This window comes from Mirounga leonina, unplaced genomic scaffold (assembly GCF_011800145.1).
Source record: "Mirounga leonina isolate KUSES-001 unplaced genomic scaffold, KU_Mleo_1.0 Mir_173, whole genome shotgun sequence".
NCBI classification, from domain to species: domain Eukaryota; kingdom Metazoa; phylum Chordata; class Mammalia; order Carnivora; family Phocidae; genus Mirounga; species Mirounga leonina.
Genome location: NW_023270447.1, coordinates 43,046,085 through 43,067,617, shown reverse-complemented (window position 1 = coordinate 43,067,617; position 21,533 = coordinate 43,046,085). Strand labels below are relative to the sequence as shown.

Genomic DNA, 21,533 nt, shown 5'->3' with positions numbered 1-21,533 from the left:
CCTTGTGATTTTATTTAATTAGTTCATGTATTCCCCTAATCAAATTGAAAACTCTTTGAGGCCAGATTACATTTTCTTTCATATGCTCCACCATGACTTACTACAGCATTAGCTCATTGAAAGTGTTCCATGAATATGAAATGCAATTTTCTATTTGCCATGGAAGGCTTTTTTATAGACAAGTTCTGAGATTAGCTCAAGACCCTGGAGCATACCCTGAATTTAACCCTAACTAGCAATATTGTCTGTTCCAGATAACTTTCTTTAGTACTTGGGTGGTATTAAGTATGATAGGGGTTGTTAGGCTTTGGCTACACATGGGAATCATGTGGAAAGCTTTTAAATCCCGAGGCCTACCCCAGAAACTCTGATTTAATTGGTCTGAAGTGTGGCCTGGCATTGAGATTTTTATACCTACCCCCAGATGATTCTAACATGTGGCCTAGGTTGAGATCCACCAGTAGAAGAGATTGGACCCCCACCCTTCACCTTCAATTCTGCTCACTTAGAGCTATAAGTAAATATTACCAGTACATTTAAATTTATCTTTTATATTACTCAGTAATGTTTTTTCCCCTCCTTATAGTTTCTTATCTCAGTCATCACTATGGTACTTCTGACACTGATAACTATCACACTGGAACCTCCTCAGAAACTACCGGACTTATTTTCTGTATTGATTTGTTTTGTATCCTGCTTGAACTTCCTGTTCTTCTTGGTATACTTTAACATTATAATCATGTGGGATTCCAAAAATCGAAGAAATCAGAAGAAAATCAACTAATTCTGTCTCCACAAACAAATGTGAAAGTATTAACAGTGCTTAAAGGTTTTTTTTTTTAACTTTTTTGCTATGTATAAATGAAATGATCATTTTGAGAATCACATAGGGAAAAAATGGTGAAAAGTCACTGTTGTCCATATACAAAATAAATGTATATGGGGACCCAAGCCCAGTGGAGGCTTTTATTTTCTAACTATAGAGTGGCCAAGACATACTGTAGTTTTATTAATATTCAGTTATCCAAGTGGGAAAATAAGAGAAAATGCCCTTAATCCACAGTGTTTACTCAGGAAATGTACTCTACAATTTGTTGTCTTAAAAAGAAATCTGCAAATCCAGTGAGCCTACTGGGAAAATCAAGTCCTTCTTTTTAAAGGAAATCATGAATTTTGGTATTTAAATTTAGTTTTCGTTACATTTTAGAATGCAAGTAAGTGTATATTTCATTCTTTAGAAATTATATCTCAGGGATTAAATTTGTGATCTTTTTAATTACTGTGAGAAGGCAATTTAAAGTGCTTGAAGTTTGAACATGCCTTATTACATGTGGAAATTTGATTTCTTTATAAAAAGGCAGAGATTAGACCATGTTCTTATTTCTAAAAATGCTAATTTACTTTAATACAATTAAACAGTGAATTTTACTGAATTTAAGTGTGTTTTTTTTTTTTTTAATTTCCCATGTTCACTAGTTCTAAACTTCTAGGATCATTCTGTGTAAGTTAAATGGTTTTATACAAGATTTCATCCTTTTGATCTTTTTTGAGTGGTTCAAGATTACCACTTCCATAAGCATTGATTCGTATCATGTTTCATGTTAACTTGGCCCTGTTAATAACATATATCATTGTATATTAGGAGCTCATGTTTACTATCACATTCAATTGGCAAAAATAATGTCGTATCTATGTTATAGTTTCTTATGTAAAGATTGTTCTTTTGGGAGGGCAGGGGGAAAAAAAAGATGTGTTCTCTTTAGTCTCTGTGTTAAGAATAAAACAATTATTTTCACATCAACCTATGGTTTTTAATGAATATATTTCTTTCATAAGACATCTGTTAAAGTATATTGACTAAGTGGTGATATATTTTAAAACAGTGAACATATATACACAAAGAAAATCTGGTTCTAGACATGGACAGCCACAGGCCGCAAGAAGGTATGTGCTTCTAAGTCTGATAAAGGAAGTCGGTTTAGACAAAGCAAAAATCAGGAAGTATTTCTTTCTCAAAGCAAATGTGCATAAAGACTCAAAGGGCAGGTCAGCACAGAAAAGCAGCCTTGAATCATTGCCGAATCAGCAGGAACATCGCTGTCCATGGTCACCATCTGTAATCACTGTGCCCAAATGTCAGCATCTTGGCTGGCTGGTGTAGTCCTATTTTTTTATTTTTTGTAATAGCATACATGGGTTTAACACGGGATGCTGATTTAAATCAGTGATGAGGAAGTCCTAGCTTCTAAATAACTGGAGCAGAGAAACATTTAAAAATAAAAGTATATTATATAAATAATAAAGTAGAATGCACCCATATTCAAGGTATCTTAAACGTAAATCCTCTAAATACACGTTTTCCTCAGAAATTTAATCATATTGAGTAACACTGTAGCTTTTATGGAGACCTGTAGCAACTACCTCAAAAGTCAAGTATCTCTTATATCCATTAGAAGCCAATTTAAGAAGAGTCCACTTTGACCTTTGAAGGATTAGGTTCCAAAATACCAAAAATGTCCATTGATGAATTAAGATCACAGAAACAGGCAATTCCAAAGTACCTCTCTCAGCTACACTCAGGCTTATTGGGATGTTATAATATAAAGATATTTAGGTAATGCAAAAATATTGAAGATTTCTCAGTTATTTCACTAATATATACCTGTCAAGGAATGAACCCTTCCAAGTTATTTTCAAGCTCATTTTAGAGGGAAGGGCTGTTTCTGAGAAATACAGTTTTCTGTTACCAATGAACTTAGGCTTGCTTCTTAAAATGAAGAGCATGTTCATGTATCAAATAAAGCATACAGAAGCCATTTTCCCTTGAGGCGTTAAGGAGGGGAGAAAAATCCCAGATGTAGCATTCTGTCCAAATGATAAACCACAACTGAGTGAGTGAAACATTTACAAAAGTCAAGGCAGCCAAAGGAGCCTCTCTGTTCAATAGAAAGAGTAAAAGATGGATAGGATGTAACTAAATAATGGTTGGAGTAACACAGGGGTTTCAAGTCTCAATTGGTCTCTTCTGTTACGTTCATTGGAAGATCAGGGCCAAGTGTATCCCCCCCTCCCCCACCGCCTTCCTCCATGCCATACCCCGCCTTCCTCCATGCCATACCCCCCTCCCCCCCATATAAACATTAGTTTTGTGTGTGGATCTTTCTGCTTTGTCCTTCATGTGGCCTCCAAGGGTGATAAAGCGAGAGTCATCTGATCTACAATGAAGAGAACTGGGAAATGATTCTTAGCAGACCCAGCTGTTCTGAAAGGCAAAAGCTTAGTGTATTGAGGTCAAACATATAGTAACTGATTTAATAGCATTAAGCACATACTTACATAACTTGCATTATATATGCAACCAATCTATTTCTTAACCCTTTTTTTTCCTGACTAATACAAGTTTCTTTATATGCTTTGGCTTACATCCTAAGGTTAGTTTTCAATGCTAGAACACAAAGGAATTAGCCTTTTTGGTATATTTAGGTAATGTCCTATTATAAGGTCTGTATCACAAAGTGTTCTTAGTATTTAGCAGACAGATTATCTTTAAAATCTTATTTAAATAGTACCAATAAAATCATTTGTGAAGGGAATTAGGTTTAATAGTTAATTGATGTCATTTAATAGTTTTTAAAAACTCATTTTCATTTTAAGAGGTAAATCTGAAGTTTATCTAAATGGAGAATCAGTAATTTTCAAACTTAAGTTAAATTTTGTTTCAGATTTTCATATAGTATTTTTATTTACATGATACAGTAATATACAAATTTTGTCAAGACTTAGGGCAAGTACCAAGGGAACAATATTTTTTCCCCTGTAGAGATGGTCAAAAAAAAATACAGAGGTTTTAAAAAAAACATGTCATTAATTTATAACATATCCTGTGATTCCCATTTCCCCTTTATTTTGTGATAGAACGAGGATGATACAAAATAACACCACAGAAAAATAGAAATTTAAATTAATGCTTCAAAGTAATTTGCAGGTGATCACATACCCCATAAAAAAGTTCTTTTCTTTAAATTCAGTAGAATCTGTGTAGTTCAGTTTAAGAACAACTTCATATTTAAAAATATATTTGTACTGAAAAATGCATTTTATAAAAGGTGTGAAAAATTTAAAACTTTGAATATAGTTTTTTTGTATAAGCATAGAAATAACTAGAGTATAAAAACTCATCCCTGAGATAGTGGCTACACAATAAACTTCTAGAAAAATTTCAGAAGTTTAAAAAGAATCTAATACGCATTTGGGGCTTTACATGGGAAAGTGGTACCTAATTCCACTCACCATTAAATTTAATCTGAGTTTTAAAACATTTTACCAAAATGCCATCTTCATAAATGCTTTAAATCTATCCACAAATGCTAAAAGGATACAGAAGTGTATGTGATACAGAATAGAAGTTAATATCCTCTTCTACATGTTGGCTTACTTTAAAGGGTCAAGAAGAAATGTATTATTTACATTGAGATTATCTACTGGTGTGTGCAGAAAGTTTAAATTAGCTGCAAGAAATTTTATCTAGACACGCACCTGCCTGGTGCTATGATCTGGTATTTACTGGGCAGATTAATTACAAACATTTCTTCTGTTCCTTTAAATACGATCAGGCAGATGCAGAAGAAGTTGGTTTTCACAGTAAGTGCATTTCTTTTAAATGCCTGCAGGATATAAAAGATGATTATTAAATCAAGAATTAGTTTCCAAATTAACATGCATCTATACACTACTTAAATGATTTAAACAACCCATTTACCATGTAATTTGGTACCTAGTTTAGATACTGGTAATCTCTCATTTGCTTATTTTTGGGTCTTCTAACAAGATTTACCTTCACAAATAATTGTCAATAGGGCTACTCAGACATCACACTCTTCACTTTATGTGATGATCGATCTTGAACTACTGAGAGATTTCTAAAACTCCTACATGACCTACTTGCTGAAAACACCAAAATCTACACGCCTTTTGTCTATAAGCCTTAAGGGCCTTTCAGCAGGTGTTTCCTCCAACAGCTGCCCCCCAAAAAAAGAGACTGTATTTACTGGCATTCCTATTCGGAGCATGTCCCTCTGGGGCCTCCTAGTGGTGGCAGAAGTTCTTGTCGTTTGGTTTAGAAGCCATTAGCAAGTGATGGCATATTTCCCATAGGGCTCGTGGACCTTTCACTCCTGAAATATCCCCTTCCATACTTACATTGGCAGCTATTAAGAAGTAATGCATGGCAGGCTCCTATATTTCCGTATTCATGGGAGTCCACATATATTCTTTTCCTAGAAGAAGGTAGGTTGCCAACCTGACAACCACCAACTCTTGCCAATTTGAGTCTGGTCTGGATTCCTATAGAAGATTTTAAGCACTCTAGTGTTCACTTAATATCCCTACAGGTTACTGATACACAGTTATCAGAACTAATGACAATACTATATAGGAAAGTAAGACTATATTAGTTACTATGGGGGAGATGCTAGTTAAGTTTATTTTGTACAATCCCACAAGGTAAATATATCAGTCCCATTTTATAATTAAGGTTTAGGGGAACCAAGTTCCTTGTTAAGGCCACAGAGCTAAGTAGATAACAGAGCTGGTGCTGGACATGTAATCCAAATCCTGTCCTCTGTTATAATGCCAGACCATGCAAAGGAGTTTCATCAATTGATCAGGACTGCTAGAAGTGTGCTGAGAAAGATTCTGACACCAAATTCAGGATCCAGCAAAAATAAAGACTGTGATCAATGTGATATATGTCACAACACAAGAATACAGTAGCATGTATATTATCTCTACACTGCCATACTGGTTCTGGAGATGAATGTCTCAGAACACAAAAAGCAATTTAGAGACAGTGATGCAGTTCATGAGCAGTATTTTGACAGGAATTATCATTCATATAGCAATTATATTCTTTCTAAAACATATTTTGGATTGTTGCTTCCCTAATAATCTTCACTGGTCTACTTCTGCCTAATGAATAAAGTCTGAACCAATTAAGCCTGGTGATCATAATTGTCAATGATGTGGTTGAACCTACTTGTTTAGTCATTCTGCTTTTCTGCCTTTTGTGTTCATGTTGTTCTCTCTGCCTAGTATGTTTATACAGCCCATCAAAATGACCCATTTCTCAAGTTCAAACTTCCTAGTAAAGTACAAAGTTTCCATTACTAGGGTCTGGATGGTCCTCTGTCAGAGATAATGCAGAGTGGAATAACTAGAATTATTTTAATGTCATGAACTCTTAAATAATGACCTAATAACTCTATCCTGAGGTCATCTATGTCTGTTGTGTATTCCTATACTGTTGCTTATTCTTCATTTGGTTCTTAGAGAGGAATGTTTATACTCCTTAGTCTGAAGAGGAAGGAACTGTCAACTCTTCTGCTCTCTCTACCCCATGGAGGAGTGACAAACGTGACTGGCCAAAGTCCAGAACATCGATCCATATTTTACTAGTAATATTATATGTCACTCTTCTTACGCAACACCCTTTCCCTGTCTACTCTCAAGTCCAATGGGTCCTTGTGCTTCCTAATTTCATGTTGTAAGGAGACCAGCCCATTCTGTTGATCTCATCTGCAATCAAGCATAGGCAGGTCTGTGGTCTTTTCTATTGTAGAGGTACATGGACATGGGGTTTATTTCAAAGATCCAGCTTTCTCCTCAGGTTCAAGATTGAGATTCAAAGGGTTCAAGATTTAGACTCAGTGTGGGAGAGAGGAGATTCCACTTCTGCCTTAGGCACACTCCATATTAGTTACCCTAAGCTTCTGCCAGAGGGCCTGCCATGTTAGAGGTTATCAGTTCCTCCACTAATCAAGTTGAGACTTTGATCCTAAATGGACTCATCCTTTTTTGTGCTTGCTATTGCCAGAATCCTGGAAAGAAGAGGGTTCTGAACTTGTATTGCTCTTCATATCTTGCCTTATATTATTATCGTTTCATGTATAGAATATAAATCTTGTCTCTTTAGCTTGATGACTGGGTTTTAAAAGGTTGGCATTGTGCAAATGCTATGTTTATACTAAGCCTCATAGTTTTGTTAACCAAGTGATTTATCCAGGTAAGCTGTGGTCACATTAGGGAGAGTTCAGAATGTTAGTATAAATTTGGATTTTACTGTGAATATGGTAGAGTGATTCCTTCTTAAGCATGATCTATCCAGTAGCAGGACAGGCTGTAGGAAAGAAGGACCAAAGGGCAGAAAGGCAGGTTACAGTAGGGATGATGAGGTCATGAAGGAATAAACTAGTGCCGGGGGCATGGGAGGGAGAGGTAAACATTTTTAGAAGTTATCTGACCGCCTGGCAGCAGTTGCACATGTGGGCACACAAAAGGGACAGAATTTTGAGGTTTTGAGCCTTATTACTGGGTGAATGTAATCCCTAGAAAGGTAGAATGAGGAAGAAATTTGGGGGAAAATGATGAAATTAGGGTACCTGGGGGACAATATATGGCAGCTGATATTGTGGGTTTACGGAGGGTCAAAAATGGATTTGGAAACCATAAATTGCACTAAGGTGAGAACTAGGGTCAAGGAATGGGTAAGATCATGAGGAAAGCACCCAAAGTAAGAAGAAAACACAGTCAAAAGAACCCAGGGAAATGCCTCAAAGGTTTAGTCCAGTTTCATTTCATTGTTATTTCTCTCCACTGCTTCCCACTAAAAGGGAAGCTGAGTGGTAGGTCAACCTTCATTCTTGCAAGTTTTTTCTAAGTACTACTCATATTAAAGACTCAGAAGAACACCCTTAATATTCTAATCTTTATTAGAATCCAGGAACACAAAGCTATACTCAGTACTCTGAGTTTCCCAAAGTTCATGAATGACCATCATATACTAAATGTGTATGTTATTAGCCAGATGTATAACTGTAACTATGTATTTATGATCGCCCTCTAATAGTTGTCTGTTGGACTGCTATGGACCCGAAATTGTACAAAATGTTTAACCCTATAATGAGTACGTGTGTATGTGTATATATATTAGATCCTTACTATTGCATAGGATCTAAAACCTTTGACCAGCAGTGAAACCTGACACTCATAGTTTACTATTGTGAGTGGGCAAAGCAAAGACTCTGGTACCAGCCTACTCAGGTTAGTATCCTGGCTCTGTCTCTGAGGTAATTCTAGAACAAGGTTATTAACCTCTTTGTGCCTCAGTTTCCTCACCTATAAAATAAAGACAATAACTGTATATCATGTAAGTTGTTAAAAAGGTTGAATGGAATCTGTATGAAGTGCTTACTATAGTACCTGGCATGTTGACAGTGCCTAATAAGTATGAGCTATTATTATAAACTATTATTTGCTGCATACAACAGAATAAACATTTTAATGAATGAAAAGTGACGCAATTTTGTATATAAGATGCTTTGCAAATATTTTTAAAAACCATTAGTTAGGAAGCTAATACTAATCGTTTGAAATACCATTTCCAAAGAAAAGTATTTTCAGTATAGAATTTATTTTGCCTTAATTTTTTTCTAAGAGATAATCTCTTAGAAATAAAGCAAGTTATTTACACCTCATAGCAGGCAACATCTGGTTAGCTTCTAAGAATCTTAATTAATACTGATGCCACTAAGTGTGGGGTAGGCTAGTTCTTAACGCGAACCTTCAGTTACAGGCACATTAGACGCTAATATCACATTATGACTCATATTGCTTCTAGCTAGTATGTTCTAATAAGCTAGTTATAAATCTATCATTTTTACTTATATTGCTGAATCTACAGGGAACTGTTCTGAAGGAAAGATACACTAATTAATATATAATTATTTACTTAATTCAGCACATTTCCAAATTCATAGAATCCTTCTATCTTGTTCAGTTACATGTGTCCTACAGAAACTATAACCCACCTATCAGTACCTAGTTAGTTATTTATAAAGGTGCTAAATCAAGAGCCCTCTATACACTCACCTAAAAATATGGGCTTTTTGACTTTTAAAGCTAGGCTAATGAGCTCAACAGTTCTTTTCAATCAGCCTCTCATACAACTTGTCAGACTATCCTATTATTTATAAAAAGATTAAATATAATTTCAAAAACACCTCCAAAGCTCACTCCCTATTTTATTCATAGACAGACAGTACCAAATTTGAGAATATAAATAAAATGTTTCCACCTGAACAAAACAGTGAAATTTAACAAGGCTAACCTTAATTAGAATGGTGAAACCCTACCTCAGTTTAAAATGCCTTTAAGGAATTCATAGCTGTCAAGATGATATAATTCTATAAGAAAGAAAAAAAGATTTTTTTCAGAAAACAAGTCAAAGTAAGTTGTCACAGTATTCACAGTATATGATGTAGAATAAATGATTAATCAAATGAAATTAAAGAACCTAAACCTAAAATTTTATTTTACACTATAAATAGCTTTGGAATTATAAATTCTCATTTCAACATCTTACTGATTTGCCCAATTCTGTTTCAGAATGTACATTTAAGAATTTAGGATAAAAAGTGCCAAAAAACTTATCATTATAATGTATGCTTATGCTTTATTATACTTGTCTTTTGTGACATATTCTACAATCCTGAGGGCAGGACTATGTCTACCTTGTTCATTACTGTACCCCCAGTGCTAGAATAGTGCCTGGCTCATAGTAGGCATTTAGTAAATATTAAACAGATGAGGCACGTAAGGAGATTGTGATTTATAAGTATTTGAAAATATTTAAGTTCCTTTAAAAAATTCTTAGAGTGGCATTTGTTTTTACTCATTCATTGACCATGCATTGTGGACCTTCTATCAGGTTCTATACTAGGCTCTTGTTTGTTTGCCAAGGAGGAGCCCAGAAGGAGCCCTGTAACTGGACAATTACAATATACTACAATACTACAACATAATACATTTATAAACATTCAGACAGTGTTGTAGAAGGCCAGAAGAAGCAATTTAGCTTTACCTAGGTGAGCTGGGGAGAGTTTCACAGAGGATGTGACATCTGAGGCTGCCCTTAAAGAATGAGCAGGAATTTACTAGACAGACATGGGAGAAAGAGCAATCCAGGTAGAGAGAGAGAAGCAGGAGAGAGACCTGGAGTTCACAGAGAGAGAGACTCCAGAGGGCTGAAGTCACATGGTGTGAACAGTATACCTTCAAATGCCTCCTTTCCTCCTGAGTGAGGTGTGAGCTGGAGGAAAAATCACCTAATACCTTTTACGGAAGTCCTGCTTTTAACTATATAATTAGCTATATAACACTGTAAGTATCTGCTTTATTATTCTAGATATGTGTTTGATACATAAACCACTTAGAAAATTCATCTGACTCTTTTTTGAGGAGCTTTTCTGACTACTCTAAGAGTTAAAACGGGGAAAAAAATATTCACCTGTCAGGTGACATAAAACCAATTTCTACTAAATGTGCCAGAATAATTTTTCTCCACCTCAAGAACGGTTAGTCTTCAGTCTGTTCATTACTGTCTTTTTATAGTATTTTTATTTAATAAAACCTATTAAGACTACCATACAAATCTCTTTACTTATGCTTTTATCTTTTAACTGATCAATTTTTATATTGCTGACATCCTTTCTTCACCATTTGCTCATTTAAAAATTCATAGCATGTGAGATATGTCTCTGGAGAAAATGTCTATAAAATTTGTTACAGCTGGCAAATGTGGATGAGTCAGTGATAGCACATGACTAAATGCTTCACAGAAAATAAAATTTGTTTCTGTAGTAAGCAGAACTGTTTAAATGTTATTTATTTTTATGTTTCAAAGAAAATATATTGTGAAGTGCTGCATTGATTTAATACGCAACAATGTCTGTGTACATGCTGTAGAAGGAAAATTTATGAAACCTTTGCACAACTCCTTTAATTGAATTTTCCAAATCTCTCACCACACACAAATAATCAATATCTTCTGCAGAGAAAACCAGTCAGAATTATTACAGTCTTTCGTTTCAATTTTGTTGTCATCAGCACATACAGAGCACCTGGATATTCCTAATGTCTGATAGCAAGTTATTTACACCTCTTAAACACATAATTGCTACTAAGTGAGTTCAAATCTATGGTTAAATTTTTTTAACTGATTATTTAAAAGATAAAAATGATCATACTTCTAGAGAAGTATACAAAAATTTAAATCATGGAAGAAATTATTTAAAAGGCTTTGAAAAGTAATAAATCAGTTCGTTTTTCCTTAAATCCTAGACAAATCTCAAGTAAGCAGTCAAAATGTATCCCCAAAACAGTGATGAATAGTCTAAGACAAGGGCATTAACATTATTAATAGGAAAGGTACGAACCATGTACAACATGCCTGATAGGTGAATTCTGATAAAGAGCTAAAGGACTACAGTTGTACATTAATGTAGATTTGTCACCAAGACTAATATCTCCATTTTTTTAATCTCCAGATAAACCAAGAACATTAAGGCACAGGTAGGAATTTTTGTTGTTTCTTCTAAAACTCATCATGTCTAGACTGCAAACTTCAGTGCTTTTAAAACCGAAGTATTTGTTTGAAAAAAGATGCTGTTTAATGTTAAGATATAAAAAACTAAAAGGGTAGTAGTCTTCTAGGGAGTAAAATTATTTGGCCGATATGATAAATACTTTTTCAAGACTGAGTGGGGGAAAGAACAACATATTTTTAAGTTAAAAAATACTTCCGTGGGTGGTTAGAATGAAAAGGCAGTATCAAACTGTTTTATAGTCTTAGAACGGAAAGAGCTTAAAATTTGTCCTGTAGTCCAAGAATTTGAAAACTTTAAAATCCTATAACCCAGATGAATTTTACAATGTAAGACAGTAAGTTAGCTAAAGATAACAGAAATGTTATAGTTTGTGCTTTTCTTTTGAAGGCCACAGCTAAAACTCTGAAATATTTTGTATTACAAACAGTTGAGGCAACTTTTTTGAACAATGTAAAGTTCAGATGGTTACATTTCATCTCAAATATGCATACTGCAACCTACACAATTATTCTCAAAACAGATAAAATATGTTTTGGACTAAAGCTAAGTGTCTAGATTTCATATCTTGGCAACTGTTCTACAATTTGCTTACATTCTTTTCAAAAACATTTTGTTTACTGGAAGTACTGGTCATAGACAAACAATGATGGTATTTTTTAATATTTCCAGAAAAAATGAAAATACTAAGTACTATATAATGCCATCTATTGACTTAGGAATATTTGTATCAAGTTGTCTTAAGTAGAGGTTGATTATGTAAAGTAAATAAATTTCATGCCTTACCATGTGATGATAATGTGACATTCCATCTGTATCAACCCATTGAATGGTCATGTTTTAAATCTTCAGCATAACAAATTAAGAATAATTATGAAATTCACATCCAAATCTAACAGAAAAAGGACCTTTCATCTCATTATTTTTCTAAGAGTCATAAAGCCAATATTATTAAGGAAAGTAAAGTTAGGCTTCCTTCCTAAGTAACTGAAAAAAGAAAGAAAGCCTTCCTTTGTTTAAGAAATTTGTATTTAGCAGGGGAGAGACTCTTTTATTCATATACTCTATCAAAGCATTCTCTGATTTGCCACGTCCAGTTCTTTTGAAAACTATGAAAATCTCAGTGTACCTTTTCATGTTATTGTGTACATTTTAATTTCCCCTGAATGTTACATAAAGCCTTAAGAATGTGTGTCAGATGTCTATTTATTTAGAACACTAGCATGTTATTTTTACAATTATACTGTTCTGCCTATAATAAAGACTGCAACTGACGCTAAACAAGCTAGCAGTGGCATGGAAAAATAAATAGAACTAGGGGACTGACTTGAAGAAGCAACAACAGCATAAATGTTGGAATTTTCCTGATACTGTCTATTTTAACTATTCTAGGAAAATTTTATGAGAATCTGAAGGACATTCTTTTGATCGTGAAACAAGTAATTTGTTCTTATTTTCATTAAGTACTTAGTAAAACAAATTCCATACATATTATGGGAGTTATTTTTATATTATATAATTTCTAATATTACGAAGATTCCCCAAACATTTTAAAATTTAAACAATTCTGAATAATAGCATAGTAAAAGAAAGGAGTAAAGTAGAAATTTCTATAAAAAGCTGAAGGCTAGATCCCCAAATAAGGAAGGTATAAAGCAAATTAGTTTGAGATGTCAAAAACACTAGCAAAGTCCTTGTAAAATGAATGTATAAATAAGAAGGTTGAAAGTTATTAACTCAGCAAAAAAATTATATATATATATAAATGTGTTGATGTGCATCATCTTTAATCAAAAACAAAACAAAACCACCAAAATAAAAAAATACATATATTATGAACCAGAAAGAGAAGAGTGAAAAACACTCAGTAAAAACACTCAAACTCAAATTATAAAGGAAATAAGCTTCAAAAGATTTTTCAGGCAACAATACTTTAAAAAAAATTAGTGGAAAAGCTAATGAAGATCTGAATACCTCAGGAAATATAAAAGCTAATGCAGCTCTTGCCAAGAAACAGAAATGGAAGATGACATATATTCTAATATATATTTTTACAGCTATCACATATTTTATTTATCTAAATTCAGTTTTCATTTAAACCACAACAAATAATCAATGCTTATTAGAAATTTTAAAACATGATTTAGTCATAGGATCTCCTTTATGCATGAATAAACACTAAGTCCTTAAGGAAAACCTGGTAATGGGCAAGTTAGTTTTAATGCCTAAAATACTAGAAAATAGTTTTAAGGCTGGTCATGCATAAACACACAAAGAATTGGTACATACTAGATAACTGAAAGGAGATAAATTTTAACACATGGAATGTAACTTTAATGTCTTAATAAATGTTTAGGGAAGGAAACAATACTTTCGGAAAATTTTTTCTCATTATTAAAGTGATCCACTTATTCTACAATTTTCTCTCCCTCATTTTTCAAAAGTTGGTGAAAGCCAACTCTGTAATTCTAGTCAATTCTAGGAAATTACAGATTGAAAAAAAATTCACACCACTCGCACAGAATATATAGAAGAAAGATTTCCTCTGGTTTGGAAATAATAAACATTCCAATTTCCCATTATGATCCTCTAAAACTTGTCAAGTTAAAAGAGACTGAAACCACTGAAACTCAGCTACACATTATAATCAATTTTCACAGTATAGGAGAGAAGAGATCTTAAGCCTTTTCTAAGAGCTAACTTCATATTCTTAAATTCTTGGGATCACAGTGGAAGTTAGCTGCTCTACTGAATGGCTCAGGAAACCTGCTCAGCTCTCTTCTCACATGAGCTTTGGAGGATCCTGTCAGGGCTGTTTCACTGCATTACCCAGGTGGCCTTTGGAAGTAACAGGGAATCCCAGCACTTTCCACTGCAAACTCATCACACTGGCTGTTAAAGATCCTAAATACAGTCTAATATACGAGATTGGTTGAGATGGTTTCAGTTATGCCTCATATCTGAATCTAAAAACTGGGATGACTAGATGATTTAATTTGTTATAAGAAGAGGCAACATGGAACAATGAAAAAACCATACTATTGGAGGTTAGACTGGTCTTTAGTTGGAATCTCTGCTCTGACACTTAAGTAGCAGTGTCTTTGGGGAAGTTACTTAACATTTTTTGTCTTTATTCCTTATCTATAATGACAATGATAACAAGCTATCTTGCAGAGTTGCTATACAGATCTGCTGATCCTAGTGTTGGGAACATAGTAATTACTGGTCCTCAATAAATGGTAGTCATTGGTACTCAAAAATGGTAGACTAAAACATGGCTACCCGTTTAAAGGCCTACCTTCACTTGCAGAGATTGCAAAATGGCATTCATGTCAGTAATATTAAAATGATCCCTCTTAAGTTGGTCTAAAGGTTTTAATATTTTACAGTCCATGATCATTTTGCTTACTGAGGTATGGATGTGCATGTGTTATGGGAAAACCTGCTAATTTAGTTTCCCACACTGTGAAATGCTCAGAGGCATATGAGTTCACAGTAGATCAAACATCATTAATGATCTGAAAGTTTTCAGAACACTGGTTACAAAGTAACTTTTTATGCTTTGTGTAATCCTAATTCACCATTAAAAGTTGCTATATATTAATGCATTATTCCCCCATCTGTCTATATTCTCAAGAAGAACTTTTAATAAAAAGACAAAATTTAAATCTTAAACTGAAAATTGTATTTCAAAAGATATATATATATATATACATTTTTTAAAGATTTTATTTATTTATTTGACAGAGAGACACAGCGAGAGAGGGAACACAAGCAGGGGGAGCGGGAGAGGGAAAAGCAGGCCTCCTGCTGAGCAGGGAACCCTATGCAGGGCTCAATCCCAGGACTCTGAGATCATGACCCAAGCCGAAGGCAGTCGCTTAACCGACTGAGCCACCCAGGCGCCCCTCAAAAGGTATTTTAAAGTTTAATCTTCAGGGAAGTTATCTTATCAGACATGGTCTGCCAAATCAGTATAAGGTTTGCAAATGAGATTTATGATCTTTTAAAAAGATCACACTAAAAAACTCATGATTAGTTTTCAATGGTGAAATGAGATGAAAGGATCTTTTTATATAAATGAAAACACAATTCTTTACCTTTGTTGGGAAGTCCTGAACTCTTCTTTTCAAACAGTTTTTGTTCTGTTACTTTTTTCACTAAAAAACAAACAAACAAAAACCCCCAAACCAAAACAAAACAACTCATGTTAAGAATTAGCATGGAATATGAATAATTTCTCATCCTGGGATAACTTCATAAGAAAAAAATAATTTGAAGTAATACATACAGGTATCAAGTACAAACTGCAATATCTTATTATATCTTATTTAAAGAATGAGCACCATATTTTTAAGAAGCTTGATTATCAGTTTGCAAGGCATATTCTTTTCCTTCGTATTCAACAAGAATCCCTGAAGTAACATATCCTGGTAAAAGATATATGGCTTCTTATTCCCTAAATAATACTTCCATTACATGTCCAGTAGTGCCATATATAAAAAAAACTCTATCAGATTTAAATTTGGGAAAAATTATTAGGTTTATCTCTAAAACTGAAAACATTAGAATATATATTTACATTTACAAATAAGGAATGGAGAGAGGCCATTGAAAACTCATGAATTTTTCTTACTTAGTTCTTTTGTTTTCTGCATTTCTCTTGGTAAGAAACATGATGCACGGGAGATACCAAGGAGATTTTCAAGCTCTCTACTGCCCTCCAAAGCCTAAAAGAAAGACATCTTAAATGAGTTAAGTTCTCTACAAATATAATATTATGACAAGTCTAGTGAAAATACAGTTTACTGTTTTTTTCATCTGAAAAAAACTCTGTGGTAGGAAATTTAACTTTTTCTGGCAGGTCAACTACTCCAAGTTTTAAAATGTGAAAAAGTCAGATATTACTAAAATATTATGGTTAATTCATGTTCATGTAAGAAAAGGAATTCCCATGAAAAGTAAATTAGACATATTCCCTGCAAATTATTTTCTGGATTGGATTCTCCATGCTGGGGCTTCTTTCCTATTTTCCTTTTTCAAATGGAGTGGTAGACATATGAAAAATTATATGCCGAAAGGAAAAAAAAAAGCTAACCTGTATACTGCTTAAGTTTTGCATTATTTCTATGATTTCTTCTGATGATTTCTCCACTTTAGATAGCAACACCATGAATCTATAAATGAAAAAAAAATTAGCACGATCAAGCATTTAAACACATTAAATCATTTTCACACCTTTAATTTTTTTCTTTTTTTAAGATTTTATTTATTTTTTGACAGAGAGAGAGACAGTGAGAGAGAGAACACAAGCAGGGGGAGTGGGAGAGGGAGGAGCAGGCTTCCCGCCAAGCAGGGAGCCGATATGGGGCTCGATCCCAGGACCCTGGGATCATGACCTGAGCCGAAGGCAGTCGCTTAACAACTCAGCCACCCAGGTGCCCCAACACCTTTAATTTTTTTTAAAAGATCTTAGATTCAGTTTACTAATCCTTTTCTTTACAAAGTGGTAAAAGATGTAAATGCTCCTCCTTCATTATTTCATCCTTTACAAACACAATATATATTCTCAATCATCCTGCATTTGGGATTTTTGCTTTCTTTCACTCCCACTGAACAGGGGGTGAAGATGTGAAGATATAGTTAGTTGGCTTGCTCCTTTCTCCACAGTACCACTTTGAGAACAATAATACACCATTCTCCTTATTTACCTTGATCTAAGTCTATGAGTCAGTGTTACCAGTAATTTTTTTTAATAAAAAATAAGTTTTATGGCTTAATAAATTTCAGTGTGAAAAAGATTACAAAGGCATTAAGTTTGAAAACAAAGAAAACTTCATTTGTAATCCTATCTCCTGAACATATCTCTAGTTAATATGTTAGCATACAGGAAAAATTTCCTTAGTTTTTTTTTGAAACAATTTCTATAACTTTATATCATACTTTCCTTAATATAATATTACATATATATTTTTTTGCCACATCACCCATAGGTTTATAATTTTCAAGGCTGCACAATATTACACCTAGTAAGCATACCAAAGATGACTTAACCATTCCCTATTGTTGTAGTTTTAGTGTTTTTTTCCAATTTTATGATCTCATAGCTGTATATAATCTACATCAGTGCAGTCTAATACAAATAAAATGTAAGCCACATATGTAATTTAAAATTTTCTAATAGCCACATTAAAAGTAAAAAGAAACAAGTGAACTTAATTTTAATAATATATTTTCTTTAACCAATATATCCAAAGTATTATCATTTCAACATGTAATCAATAAAAATTATTGAGATAGTTTATGCTTTTTTTCAAAATCCAGTGTGTACTTTACACTCATAGCACATCTCATTTCAGACTAGTCACATTTCAAATGCTCATTAGCCATGTGTGGCTGCCTAGTGACTACTGTTTCAGAGACCACAAATCTATATTATTGATTTTATGAAAGAAACTAGAAATTTTATTTAAATGCTTTTCAAAAATCACATCAGTGTTATCCATTAACATTTCTGTGCTATTAAAAATAAGATTAATATGACATGTTAAATTTTCATACACAATGAATATGTAGAGTATGTTTCATCCACGTAAAATATGAGTATGCAAGCAAGGAGTGGAGAAACAGCATTTATGCAAAAACTAAAACTTATGCGAGGAAAATGGAATTGCAGGTGATCTTTTTCTCTTTAAAAATTTTCCCTTATTATCATGCATTTCCAATGAAAAGTCACCTGTCAGAGGCCTTACTTGCTTACCACCTGAACCTCAGTTTGAAAGATAGTGACATAAAGGAATTCCAGCTCCTTCCATTGAGCTCCAAAATTCTCAAGGAGCAAGTGGGCTTAAGTGACTCCCACCCAGGGCTGGGAACCTCCAGCTTCCCCTACATTATACCAACACTACTCACTCCCTCAGGGGGGCAAAGCTGAGGCAAATGAGCTATTTCACCATGAGAAGCAATCCTAAGGGCTCTTTACCTCGCATTCTTTTCCTGGGAGGACTGAAGTGGCAGAGCCTCTCTACACTACCTTACCTACCATACCTTAAGGAACTGATGATATTCCGTGTTGACCCTTACGGAATTATGTGGGAAGGATGGGACCTGCAGGGTTGCCATCTTGAATGACTCCAAGGGGCTCTGTTCAGATAGATTAAGATGGGAATGGTGCCCCCAGGAGTTGTGCATGTAGCATCCCCAACAGACCTGTTAATAATTCTGTTTCTCAAGTTAAAATAGTTATTGAGGGGCTGAGCTAGGCAAACTGTTTTCGACAAACTTGGAGAGCTGTAATGGCCTGAACATCAAATAACTGGGGAAATTGTTTTCAAAATATCCTTCCCATGCTTGAGCTGCTTTTGCAGGGAAACTTGTCTTCACTGCATGACCAGTAGACTAGTGGACAGTCCATCATTCTTTTCATTTTTTAAAATTTTAATTTAATTTTTAAGTAAACTCTACGCCTAACATGGGGCTCAAACTCAGGATCCTGAGCTCAAGAGTCAAATTCTCCACTGACTGAGCCAGCCAGCCAGCCCATTTTTATTTTAATCTCCTCTCCTCTCCTCCTCCTTTTACTTCTTCCTAGATGAAATCAACTCCTCCCATCTTGATAGCAACCAGTTTCATGGAACGGGTACACACACACACACATTTCAAATCATCACATTATAGACTTTAAATATATACAACTTTATTTGCCAATTACACTTCAATAAAGCTGGGGATAATTACATAAAGAAAAAAAGACCCTTAACCTTCTGCCACACATGTCCTTCTAATGTGTAATCCTGGATTTCCTATTTGTATTCTTCACTCTCTGGCCTAAGCTGTGAGTGCTACGGAAATCTTACAGCAGTATTGATGGTCAATATTACAAGTATATGATTTCCTGGGCCCCTGATGCTGCTTAACTCTTTTACTTAATTTAATGAATATTCTTTTTCTTTTTTTTTTGCAAATCATTGCTCAAAATAATGGTCTAAACCCAATCTCTGTTCCTCCATACTGAAATTAAACTCTTATATTCAGATTTCTGCTTTACTACTCTACTGGTACTATACTCTCAAAGGCCACAAATGAACTCTTAATTAATTCCATTACTAAAAACTTATATCAAAGTTACTACCTGTAAGAGACTGTATTTATATATAATCTCAAAAAACCTGGAAGTTACATGTACATCACAGGGACAAAATCCTGAGGTTTTTCTTTATCCTCTTAATATTATGTCTTACAGAGAAAAAGGTATATAGGTCACAGAACCTCTACTTAATCTAATTGTTTATCTAAACTGATTATTTTGGTAGCTGGATTGTAACGATGAAATATGTTGCTAAGTTTTTTTTTGAACTCTTTCTAAAGTCAAAGCACGGTAGTTGTTACTTTACAAGCTATATCTTAATCTTTAAAATAATTCTCTGTGATAAACATTATCTCCATTTTATAGATACGGAAACTGAAACACTAATTATTCAGGGTTACACAATAAGGAACACAGTCATTGTGCATTCTTTGGGATTTTCTATATATAGCATTGTGTTGTCTGAAAATAGAGATAGTTTTAGGGGCGCCTGGGTGGCTCAGTTGTTAAGCGTCTGCCTTCGGCTCAGGTCATGATCCCAGGGTCCTGGGATTGAGCCCCACATCGGGCTCCTGGCTAGGTCGGGAGCCTGCTTCTCCCTCTCCCGCTCCCCCCACTTGTGTTCCCTCTTCTCTCTCTGTGTCACATAAATAAATAAAATCTTTAAAAAAAAGAGATAGTTTTATTTCTTCTTTTCCAAATGGATGCCTTTTGTTTTCCTTCTTCTTCCCTTCCTTCCCTCCTCCTGCCTAATTGCTCTGATTAGAATTTCCTTTAAAATGTTGAATACTAGTGGTGAAAACGGGCATGCCTATTTTGTTATTGATCTTTGGGGAAGGCTTTCATTCTTCCATGTCAAAAATTTTGAACAGTTGAAAAATAAGTCTCTTGTAAACACTGGTTTCTCTTTTAGTCTTTACTTACCTACAGAATATAGGCATGACTTTATTTTCATTTTAAGTTTTTGATAAGCATGTTCAACTAACTCACTCCTAAAGACCGGGTGATTTAAGCAGAAAAATGAACTATAAATCTGATTCTTGTTGCATAACTGAATGCTTAAAACATAATAAAGAGTAACTCAGACTTAGAATTCTTTTTTCCCCCCAGATTTAGAATTCCAGACAGTGGCTACCTGTCACAATTAATTGTATTCATAACAAACAAACAAATAAAAAACCCACTTCTAGCATAATTCTTTACAATTAGAAAGGTTTTATTTGGATTAGTATAGAAATTTTTTAAAAATCTAAAAAAAAAATTGTTTTGCTATCTATAAGAGAATAAGCCAGTGGTTAAAAATAAGCTTTATACAACAGCAGGGACTTTTGTGGTGATGGGAATGTCCTATATTTTGATGGTGGTGAACGTACACATGTGATAAAGTGACACGGAACTAAAAACATATATATACAGACACCAGTGAGTACATGTAAAACTTAAGAAATCTGAATAAAAATCAGTGGACGGTGGCAATGTCAATTTTCTGGTTGTGATACTGTCCTACAGTTTTGCAAGATGTTATCATGTCAGTAAAGTAAGAAACGGGTACACATGATCTCTCTGTTTTACTTCTCACAACAGCATGTGAATCTACAATCTGAAAATAAAAGGTTTAATTGTAGTAAACCTGCAGAAAGATAGTCACCAATACTGTATTTTCATAGCAGTGACAATAGCCAGCAGCAAATTGCCAAGAGGAAGAAAAGCCAATGGCAGTGAGTTATATAATATGTTTTCCTTTCAGAGTATAAAGGATATGGAAGTTCACATAAAATATTAATGTGTAGGTGTTTGTTTATAAATGAGCTCTATTGACATGTCACTAACTGCTTGTTTTCTGGGGAAAAAAATTTTAAACCTAGAATGTGGAACTATATTTTCCTTTTGGAAGAATTCTTATATTTAAAACTTAACCAAATTGATTTAATAACAGGATGTCATTTTAGGACATATACATAATTGAAAAACAAAAAGTGTAAAAGTATACATTGTATGCCACCTTTGTA

The 21,533-nt window shown here is 34.1% G+C and overlaps 2 protein-coding genes across 7 annotated transcripts in view; one reads left to right on the top strand and one right to left on the bottom strand.

Moving 5' to 3' along the window:
- ALG6 (ALG6 alpha-1,3-glucosyltransferase) overlaps window positions 1-1,788 on the top strand; it is a 65,403-nt gene extending 63,615 nt beyond the window's left edge. For all 6 annotated transcript variants that reach the window (XM_035018377.1, XM_035018375.1, XM_035018380.1 and 3 more), the window contains one exon: window positions 587-1,788. In XM_035018377.1, coding sequence (XP_034874268.1) covers window positions 587-784 — 198 coding nt within the window. In that variant the 3' untranslated portion in view covers window positions 785-1,788. The remainder of the gene's footprint in view (window positions 1-586) is intronic.
- Window positions 1,789-3,684: 1,896 nt separating this feature from the next.
- Window positions 3,685-21,533, bottom strand: part of ITGB3BP (integrin subunit beta 3 binding protein) — a 58,032-nt gene continuing 40,183 nt past the window's right edge. Inside the window, exons 5-9 of the mRNA XM_035018374.1 lie at window positions 16,537-16,615; window positions 16,075-16,168; window positions 15,539-15,598; window positions 9,189-9,239; window positions 3,685-4,664 (exon numbers count right to left, since the gene is read on the bottom strand). Of these exons, the coding sequence (XP_034874265.1) occupies window positions 9,190-9,239; window positions 15,539-15,598; window positions 16,075-16,168; window positions 16,537-16,615 (283 nt within the window). The 3' untranslated portion in view covers window positions 3,685-4,664; window position 9,189. The remainder of the gene's footprint in view (window positions 4,665-9,188; window positions 9,240-15,538; window positions 15,599-16,074; window positions 16,169-16,536; window positions 16,616-21,533) is intronic.